This window comes from Elephantulus edwardii, unplaced genomic scaffold, assembly GCF_000299155.1.
Source record: "Elephantulus edwardii isolate Elephantulus edwardi_28Jun2011 unplaced genomic scaffold, EleEdw1.0 scaffold00089, whole genome shotgun sequence".
NCBI lineage: Eukaryota > Metazoa > Chordata > Mammalia > Macroscelidea > Macroscelididae > Elephantulus > Elephantulus edwardii.
This window is the reverse complement of record NW_006399839.1, coordinates 2,777,756-2,787,956: the sequence shown is the minus strand read 5'-3', so window position 1 is coordinate 2,787,956 and position 10,201 is coordinate 2,777,756. Positions and strand designations below refer to the sequence as shown.

At 56.6% G+C, this 10,201-nt stretch overlaps 1 protein-coding gene across 2 annotated transcripts in view; it reads left to right on the top strand.

The window, feature by feature from the left end:
- TESC (tescalcin) overlaps positions 1–9,701 on the top strand; it is a 70,844-nt gene extending 61,143 nt beyond the window's left edge. For both annotated transcript variants that reach the window (XM_006890401.1, XM_006890400.1), the window contains 5 exons: positions 2,047–2,186; positions 4,027–4,088; positions 4,186–4,293; positions 7,647–7,694; positions 9,624–9,701. In XM_006890401.1, coding sequence (XP_006890463.1) covers positions 2,047–2,186; positions 4,027–4,088; positions 4,186–4,293; positions 7,647–7,694; positions 9,624–9,701 — 436 coding nt within the window. The remainder of the gene's footprint in view (positions 1–2,046; positions 2,187–4,026; positions 4,089–4,185; positions 4,294–7,646; positions 7,695–9,623) is intronic.
- The last annotated feature ends 500 nt before the right edge of the window (positions 9,702–10,201 follow it).

Genomic DNA, 10,201 nt, shown 5'->3' with positions numbered 1-10,201 from the left:
TGATTGTGGAGCCAAGTAAACAAAAACTGTTAACTATCCCAGTCTCTTCACCATCCATACTGATGTTGCCAGTTGGCCCAGTGGTTAGAATCTTTGTTTTCTTGATGTTGAGCTTCAATCCATATAGTAGGTTGCAATCCTTGACCTTCTGCAGCATGCGCCTCAGGTCCTCCTCAGTTTCAGCAAGCCGGACATATATACATAGAGATCTCTCTCTCTCTCTCTCTCTCTCTCTCTCTCACACACACACACACACACACACACACACACGGTTCTTAGCTTTGAGTGCAAGAAAAGGCTTGGAGCTTTTCAGTGATTTAAAAGCTGTACAGGCCGCACATGAAAGTGGGTATGATGAAGGATTTGTGTGTTTGGGGATTGTGTGTGTGGGGGGTGTATATGAGGGAAAGTTAGTGTGTGTGTGATACGGCTCATTCGTTTCAGAGTGAGAGCAGATTGACAGAACATTAAAGGGGGAGTGGGGTTGTCAGCCGGGGGACGTTTGTACCCCACTCTGCCTATGTAAAGACTGTGGAAGGAATGCTTTGTAAGGCGTGAGAAGAGGGTCCCAGGAAACATCTTCTCTCATCCCTCCCTGGTCCCCTGTACCTGTGCCTGATTGAGATCCACCTCCCTCCTGGAGTGAGGCGATAGAGGAGAGCAAGACTGAAAACTGTGGGGTGCAGGGGACCCTTGGAGGACAGGAGTCCTCGCTGGGTGATGATGGGGCGCGTGTGTCCCTGAAGACAGGAGGACATCTCATTCCTTGTAACCGAGGTCTAGTTGCGACCTCAGATGGGACCCTTAGCACTACCTGTCCTCGGTGGGGGCCCTTTTCAGAGACCACAGGGAGGGGAGGGGACCACTCCAGTAGGCCCAGTGGGTCATTTAGAAGACTGATGTTGGTCATCTGGATGCTGGAGGGTGGGGTGTGTGTTTGTATCTCCACATTATCTTCTCAGGGGGACACATGGTGATGACTGTGACCACCTTGGCCACTCTCAAGTCCTGCTGAACACCTAGCCCCTGGACTTGCTCTGCTGACCCCACATTGGGTCCACTCCGCAAGTCCCGCTGGGACAGAGCACAGAACCCTCTGTGTCCTCACAGGAAAGCACGTCAGTAGGACAACCCAGACCTGCCCTCGTTGACCGTGGTCCCAGAGAGACCTTAACCGGGGCCCTGTGATTACAGTTCACACCACAATGATTCATCAGTATTTCATGGGCACACTTTCAGAAGTAGACCTCTAGCCTTTTTTTCTAGTCTTTCTGTGTTTGCAAAGTCTACAGAAACCTCTTGATCTTCATGGGCCTCAAGCCTCCATGGACGGACGGGTGGTGGCCGTGGAGGAGGTGCATGGGGCGGGAGTCGAACCTGGGTACGTGGGTGGCAAAGATTCTGCCAAACACCGCTGCCTCTTGCTCTTCTGTTAAAGCCAACTCTGGCATAAATTAGCAACTGATCACCAACCACCATATTTATCGGGAACTCAAACTATGATAGAGGGCTTGGTCAGTAAACATGTTCTGGCCAGAGAATAAATGTTTACAGCTTTGTGGCCGTTCTGTCCCCACTGCAGCCGACGCACTGTGCTGGGCCCCTTCCACCCGAATGAACAGTATGTAAATAATGGGCGTGGCGTGTTCTAATCACACTTGAACTGTGGACCTGAAAAAGTAGGCTTTGATGCAGTTTCTCATGCTATAAAACAGTTGCAATTTTTTTTTACCTTTTTTTTTTACCCAGGTAAAGAAAATATACAGCCCCTTCAACCGCGTTTGGGCTGTATAAAGTAGGTGTTGGTTATATTTGGCCCCGGTTTGATGACCCCTGATATAGAGGGGTGGGTCAGAAGGTTCTCATGAAGCTTGCTTGTGGGCTTGGGGAACTGCTCACTGCCTCGGTTTCCCCACTGGGGGATGCCCTCCTGGGAACCCAGGCCCAGGGGCCCAGAAGGACAAGGACCTGAGAACAGGGGACAGTTGAAGGACCAAGTCTAGCTCTTGATCGTTCCCCAGTGACCCCCTCCTCATTCTCCCCCAGGAACCTGCGCAGAGGGCCCAGCGGCCTGGCCGAGGAGATCAACTTCGAGGACTTCCTGACCATCATGTCCTACTTCCGGCCCATTGACATCTCCATGGATGAGGAGCAGGTGGAGCTGTGTCGGAAGGAGAAGCTGAGATGTGCGTGCCGTCAGGACGGCGGAGGAAAGCTGGGGACCCCCCACCCCTTAGTGTGGCTCTGGTTTGCAGCCCTGCGTGGCCCCCCTCCTCCTGCGTGCCCCATGGTCTCCTCGTCACTAGTTTTTCTTAGCACTTGGTGGTTTTTGAGGATCTGGGGTACAGAGGAGGTGTGAGGTGATCTGATGAGAGGGAGGCGGGGGTTCACACTGACCTCAGTTCAAATCTGGCCCTTCCTGATGTGGCCAGGTGGCCAGGTTAGCGGCGAGGTGGCCTTGAGGCCAAACCTCCATGCACCTGGCCCGAGTCAGGAGGGCAGGTGCTTCTGGACGCTGGTTTTCTCCACCCCTCTTGACCTAGTGCAGGGCTCATAGACAGGATGGCCGGCCCGGTGTCCTGGTGGACCTGGTCACTCAGGACGGCCTGCCTGGGGCCCAGGGTCCTAGTGGACCTGGTCACTCATACAGTAGACGGCCTGCCTGGGGTCCTGGTGGACCTGGTCACTCAGGACAGCCTGCCTGGAACCCAGGGTCCTAGAAGACCTGGTCGCTCATATACTAGACGGCTTGCCTAGAACTCGGGGTCTTAATAGACCTGGTCACTTGTAGACAGGACGGCCTGCCTGGGACCCGGGGTCCTAGTAGACCTGGTCACTCATACGCTAGACGGCCTGCCTGGGGCCCGGGGTCCTAGTGGACCTGGTCGCTCGTAGACGGGATGGCCTTCCTGGTGTCTAGGGTCCTAGTAGACCTGGTCTCTCATATACAGGACGGCCTACCTGGGGCCTGGGGTCCTAGTGGACCTGGTCGCTTGAAGACAGGACGGCCTGCCTGGGACCCAGGGTCCTAGTGGATCTGGCCCCTCAGTGCCTGAGCTGTGCTGTTGTGAGCTCAGCCCCGTGGATCGCCCATGTCTCCCTCCCTCAGTGGCCTTTCCCATGACCTCTGACTTCTCCCCGCCTGCGGCTCAGCCACAGGGTCGTGTGAGGGGAGAGAAGAGCTGTGTTTGTCTGTAGAGTGTGTCCGTGGGAATGGCCTCCTGGGAGGCCCTGCTGGGCTTCTCATCCTCTTCCAGGGTTAGGTGGGGGCACTGGGGCTGTGACCCAGTGGACAGACTGGTCCAGTCCCAGGGTCGCCCTTGATGGATGGCAGGAGGCAGAGGCCTCTCCTCTGTCAGCACTTTGGTCTGGGACAGAGCTTAGGGCAGCCCTGGTCTCGGGGTGCAAGGGGCTCAGATAGAGGACATCTGTGCTCACTCTCCAGAAATAAGGGCAGGGCAGACTTGGTCAGCCCACAGGGCCGGGATCACCTCACCAGCGGCTCCAGGTAGTGCTGGCTCTCAGGCCGGGGGACACCCGAATGTCACTGAGGGGCCTCCTGGTGCCACTAGAGTGAATGACCAGAGGAGGGCCAGCGTCCCAGCCTGGTGACTCAGACTCCCCAGGGTCCGGTATGTGGCAGTTGGGGTAAGGCTTCTTCCGCCAGGCCTCACTGACCAGCTGACCCCCAGGCCTGTGGGGAGTGATGGCCCTGAAAACATGACTGGGGTGGTGATGATGCGTCATGCACCCCGTGACAGGTGGTGCCCGTCCGTGTCCTCAGTCCACTGGTCTTGCTCCAAGTGCCCATCAACATTATAGTCTTTGTAGTTTACGGAAGGGGAAACTGAGACCCAGTGATGTCCAGTCTGGCTTTGTGGCCTGAGACCTCAGCCTCTGGCTGTGGCATTTAGGGTCGTATTGGATCCTTCATTGCATAGCAGTTCTAGGGGTGCAGTGTGGAGGAAGGTGAGGGATGGGAAGGCTCGTGGCCCCTGTGTGACCGAGACCTCCCCTCCCCCCCAGTTCTGTTCCACATGTATGACTCCGACAGCGACGGGCGGATCACGCTGGAAGAATATCGAAATGTAAAGTATGCTCCCTCCCCGCCCTTGCCCGCCCACCGCCGTCCGAGGCCGGCGTGGGGCCCCGCGTGCGAGGCTGGTCTCTGCACCCCACCCCCAGGTGGTGGAGGAGCTGCTCTCAGGAAACCCCCACATCGAGAAGGAGTCTGCTCGCTCGATCGCAGACGGGGCCATGATGGAGGCGGCCAGCGTCTGCGTGGGCCAGATGGTGAGTGCTGCGCCCTCTGGCCACTGCGGGGGGGAAACGCTGCTGTTATTACCCCCATTACACAGACGAGAACACCGAGGCATGGCATGGTGCAGTCAGAGGCTGGACGTGGTGGAAGCCGTGGTTCCCCATCACCACGTGGTGTGTCTGGCTCCCAGTGTGTGCTGGTGTTTACGGAGGGTCCTTAGGAGAAGGACCACCGCTGTCCACCCTCCCTGCCAGCTCAGGCCCCACCTTACCCTGCGTGTGTTTTTTAAAGGCCTATTGGGCACACACTTGTCCTATTTACCTCTCTCTGGGGCCCAGAGCAGGACACAGAGACCTCAGGGGACTTCATCTGGGGTGCTGTCAGCCAGCCCTGGAGGAGGTAGCAGGGGTGGAGGGAGCTCCCCAACAGCACTGGTCAACGGATGACACAGGCGAGCATGAAGTGGGTGGTTTATTAGCAAGAGCCTCTGGACATAGGGGGGCAGGGAAAGGTGAGTAGGAACTTTGCTGGGTCACCACCTAGGGGACAGCTGTTCGATCTCGGCCTGGGGGCGTCGTGTGAGGGGTGCTGATCCTTCAGGCCTTGCACACTGTGTAGAGTGAAAGGTCACCACTGGCCTGAGAGAGATGGGAGGTGGTCAGACGTAGGTGCGCAAGTCTTAAGTGCCCCCTGTCTCCCAAGCAGGAGGCCTGGGGAGAGCTGTTGTGTGGATGGTGGGTAGCAGGGGGCCAGCACGTGACATAAACCAATGTATTGAGAATTGCTGGGGCCACGTGAGCATAGGAGAGGCTGTGCCGGCTCCCAGAAACGGGGCTGTCATTTTGTTGGTGGATTTGGACAATCAAATCGAGGGGTGTCATGTGGGGTCTGAAAGTTCTCTGTTGTGGAGCTTAGCTGGGGCCATGCAGGGTGTAGGACCGTGTCCCAGGCCTCCGTCCACTACCATGCCGCCAGCACGCTCTGAGTGTGACAAGCGAAAAGTCCCCAGACCTGGCATGCAGGCGCCGGGGAGGAATCCACCCTGGTTAAGAACCACAAGGACATGCTGGCGTCTTGGTGGCCTCATCTCACTGGCGTGTCCACTGTCTCCACGGCTCTCACCTCTTCACGCCTGTGAATTCATTTAACGCGGTCATGTCTACAGACTCCTCATGGCCGTGTGAACGTGAGTCACGACTACAGGTGGGGCTGGGTGCACCCTGGGACCTGTTTTCTGTGTCCAAGCCCATTCACCGAGGGGGCCACATGCTGAGCTTGTCCCCAGCGGTCACTCCTTGGGCCTGTGTGGTTTTTTTCTGTCTGGCTCTGAGTTAAGGGGGTTGTCAGGCCACTGGTGTCTGAGAAACCAGCCTCTTCATTTTGCTCCCACTTACTCCATAAATGAAGAAACTGGGGGGGAGAGAAGGGCTCCCCAACTAAACGCTGCTTATATTTTTTTATTAATTTTAATGAAAGTTTAGAGACTTAGGTTTCCCAGTTATTCATTGTTACACTTTTCTCCCTGGCCCCCTCAATTCATTCTTCTCCTTGAAAAGAAAAAGAAAAACTCTTTTCATGTTATGCAGTCCCTCCGCCCAAGTCCACTCCACTGTGCAGCCTTCACTCTGGATTCCTGTAATGACAAAAATACCCGTTCTTATGTCCCTCTTAAACAGTTCTCTCCTTCATCTGTTTCAATGCAATATACATCATTCTCCCCACCTTTTCTGTCTTCCCTCAACCCTGATGTCAGTTCTCATTTACAGCAGTGGCCCTGTGCAATATTTGTTTTTTTGTGACTGAGAAACGGTGCTTGATTAAATTACTCGCCATCTCTAAACCTGTGAAATGGGAACAAGAGCAGGGGCTGCTGGGAGGTTTGTGTGGGCTGCCGCAGAAGGCCACTGAACTGGGGCCACGTGTGCCACGGCAGGCACCTGGGTCCCCACTGTCACTTAACGTGCAGAAAGATCAGTGAGGTACCCCAGGACAGTGGATTCTCTCTCCACCCCTCCCCAAGGCCTCTGCTCTGAAGGGGACCACTTGGGGCAAGCCCCCTCTGCAGTAGATAACACACAGACGTCATCTTTTTGGTGTGATCGGATTCCAGGTTTGTTGTTATGTTGTTATGTGCCGTCGCGTCGCTTGCAACTCATAGCGACCCTGTGTACAACAGCCCTAAACTCCGCTCTGTCCTGTGCCAACCGCACCATCTCTGACACACCCATCCCAATTATCCCAGTCACTGAATCAATCCTTCCTCTCCTGCGCTGTCTGGCCTCAGGGCTCATCATGGAGAGGCAGGTCTGGTGATTGGCACGTGGTGATGACCTGCAGACCACCTTGGATGCCACAGATTTTTTTGCTCAGCGTAGATTTCCGGAATCTTTTCCCACCTTGGCACGTATGGCTCAACCTTAAGGGCCAAGTGGTGGTCATTAGCATACAGAGGTCGAGCGGTGTTGACAGTCTCTGTCTACAGACACTGGGGCAGTGAGCTGTGTTTACCCATCACAGAGGGTGCTGCGGGCAGACATTCTCAAAGGCTGGCCCGTGCTGGAGCCCAAGTGTGGCCGTGTAAAGGACAGGAGCCTCTTTATTGCCACATGGGGACCCTGTGTGCCAAAGCAGGGGAGACGTCTTGCAGGTGGAGACCAACACTGCCAAGCAGACAGGGCAGGGAGGGGTGCCCGATTGAGGCCAGGCCCCCCCGTGTCTATACCAGGCCTTTATCATTATGACTCACTGGGCCTTGGAACCAGGTGGCCCAGCCAGCTCCTTTATCTCCTGCCCCTTCCGTGGTGCCACGGCTCAGATAAGCCAGTTCTTATCAGAGTCTGAGTGTAGCAAATGGACTGCTTACTAGAAGGTCAGAAGTTCAGGTTCACCCAGAGCCCCCTCACAAGAAAGGCCTGGTTATTTTCTGAAAAATTAACCATTGAAAAAAAAAATTAACCATTGAAAAGTGGGAGGGCCAGAGTTCTTCTATGACCTTACAGGTTGACAGAAGTTGGAGTCTGTTGAATGGATCTCAGTGCAGGATTCCTGAGAAGGCTGTGGACATGGCAGGGGGGCTTTTGTGGGAGGGATGCTGGGCACTCTTCACCCCAGTGCACAGGTTAGGGGTACAGTGAGAAGAGGGGGGTGCTCCTGAGACTATGTTGCTGCTATACTTGTTGGGTTGCACCCTCCAGCCTGGAGCAGGGACGATGGAGAGCAAGCCACCTGGTGTGTGTGCTGGTTGGTGGCAGACCACCAAGCCAGACCCCCCTCTTCTTGTGACCGCTCCAAACAGTCCCAGCCATTTGCATGGGGATCTCGGGGATGGCCGAAGCTAGGCGAGCACCAGGGACTGCTCACGTCTGTCCTGTGCTCTCGTCCCCAGGAGCCTGACCAGGTGTACGAGGGGATCACCTTCGAAGATTTCCTGAAGGTGCGTGCCTGGGAGGAGAGGGGGATTGTGGGGTTGGGGGCACTGGAGGGCGTGGCTGCACAGCTACCGTAACTGGGGGGCTGTTCCCAGTGACCGTGTCTCAGACGGAAGGGGTCTGAGCCCCTTGTAGTCTGGGAAACAGTTCTTTTTTGCTGGAAGTGTGGACACAGGGTCAGAATAACTGACGTGCAGACAGTATAGCTGCCTGGCGCCTTGGTCCCTGCCAGGAGCACTCGTATGTGACAAGGGCACGTCATATCTGGTGACTTCTGTGCATAGGAGTCTTTTGTGCCGACCCCCCGTTTTTCCTCACTTGTTGTATCTGGATTGTTGTCCGCAGAGATCATGTCCCTTTTCAGAAAGGCTGCACACTGACTGAGTGTCCCCCTGGGGGGCACTGTCTGGCCAGAGGACTGATGTCACAGGCCCTCTTCATGTTTTGGAATGTGACCACTGCCACATGTGGAGATCAAGCGTCCCCCCTGCTCTCTGCCCTGACCTGGACCTTCCCCATCCCAGTGCCACTGTCCCCAGTCCTTGCTGGGACACAGTCCATATAGAAACATCGGGGAGGAGAGAATGTGGGTCCTAGTCCAACGTTAGGAACTTGGTGGTCAGGCCACTCGGCCTTAGAGGAGAGCTTTGTGCTGGGCAGGCCTCCCCAGTTGAATGAGGAGGGGACCGAGTGGCCTTCTGTGGGACTGCTCTGTGGAGTTGAGAGGCCCAGAGACCGTCCAAGCCCTCCTTGACGGTGCCAGGTTGGCACTGCCACCAATAAACAGCCTGAGGGAAGAGGTGGGGGCTGCCACCTTCATCCCACACAGGTACCCGGCCCCAGGGCCTGTGGGGACGGGGGAGCTGTGTGCGCGAGGCCACAGTGCCTGGTAGGTCCTGATCTGTGTGGGTGGGGGATACCCCTGGGAAACGAGCTAGGAGGCAGGGAAGATGAAATTTACCCATTCCTCCAGCCAGGAGAAGGGGATGAGGCATTTTTACTAAGAACCAGCTGGCTTCCCCAAAGCCTGGCCTTTCCTCGGTCACTGCCCTGGGCCTGCGCCTGCCACCTCATTTTTCTCTTCTCTGGAGCCCCCTAGCACCCACCATAGTGGACGTGTACCCTACCAACAGTTAGCAGACCCCTCTGGGTGTCTGCTCTGGGCATCCTGAAGCCTGTCCCTTAGAGTAGTCTGTCCCCAGCGAGGGAGGCTAGCTACTCCCCTCCACGTCCTCAGAGCGCTGCATTGAGTGCAGGTGGACCATGTGATGGGGCAAGAATGCCTGGAGGGCACCCCGATCCCTGCATGCCCAGGGGTACTGACTCCCTATTCCACCCCGTGGCTGTGCCCAGAGAGGCCGAGAGTGACAGCTGGAACATCCGAAGTCACCCAAGCAGAGACTCTGACATCACTGCCCACATCACCCTCAGCTCTGCTCTCTCCATCCTCCCTTGGTGGCATCTGGTCTGTGCCACCATGAGGCTGCATGAACACAGTGAAGGGCTCACGGGGGCCTTTGGTGGGGGCGTCTGGCAATCTAGATGTTTGCCACGGCCATCGGGACCAGGAGTGACGTGTCCTTAGAGCAGACACCACTTTTCCTGCAGGTGCGCTTCTCCGTGGAGGACACAGAGGGTTGCTTATGCCGGGAAGGTTATGTCACCCAAATACCGGTCCCCTTGTCACTGAGCCACCAGCCTGCTGGAAGCTGGGGGTTCCATTGCCCCCGCTCCCCTGGCATTGAGTGGAATGGGCAGCACAGGTGCTTGGCCCATTTTACAGAGTAAAAGGGCGAGTTCGTGCTCTCCCCCATCCAGCTCAGCGTGGATGCAGCCCCCGTGTGCACCCGCCGAGGCTCTGCCGGGAGGAGGTGGGTGGTGGCGGCAGCAGCCGGGGATGGTGGCCTCTGATGCCACCACCCGTGCTGTTCCAGATCTGGCAGGGGATCGACATCGAGACCAAGATGCACGTCCGCTTCCTGAACATGGAGACTATGGCGCTGTGCCACTGACCGGCCGCCCGTCACCTCTCTGCAGTGGGGACGCCCCCACGTGGCCTTGAGCAGGGCGGCCGTGGGTGGCCTTCAGTCACAGCACTGGTGCACCGCCACCTGCCTGCCAGCTAGCCGGCTCTTGTCGCCGCACTCCTGTGGGCTGGGCTGGGGGACACTGCTGTTTTTACCTCGAATAAAATGTGAGTTTGTTAATGACCTTGGTGTCCATCTGTTCCTTGATCTGGCACGTGACCTGACCACGAGGTGGACGGCAGCCGCTGGGTCCCCCAATTTGTTTCCTTCTGACATTGGGGATTTATCTTGGGATGTCCTCTCTCTCTCTTTTGTGTAAATGCTGGGGCTTCATCTGCCTTCCCCCCCCTCCCAGTTCCGGGTCATGAAGTAAGTGTTGTCACTAAATATGGGTCAGGGGCTCTTCTGGAGGGGCCAGGGCCGGTTGGTGGGCTTCCTCTGACCACCCACACGGCCTGAGGAAGTGCATCCAGCTCGTCCTGTCC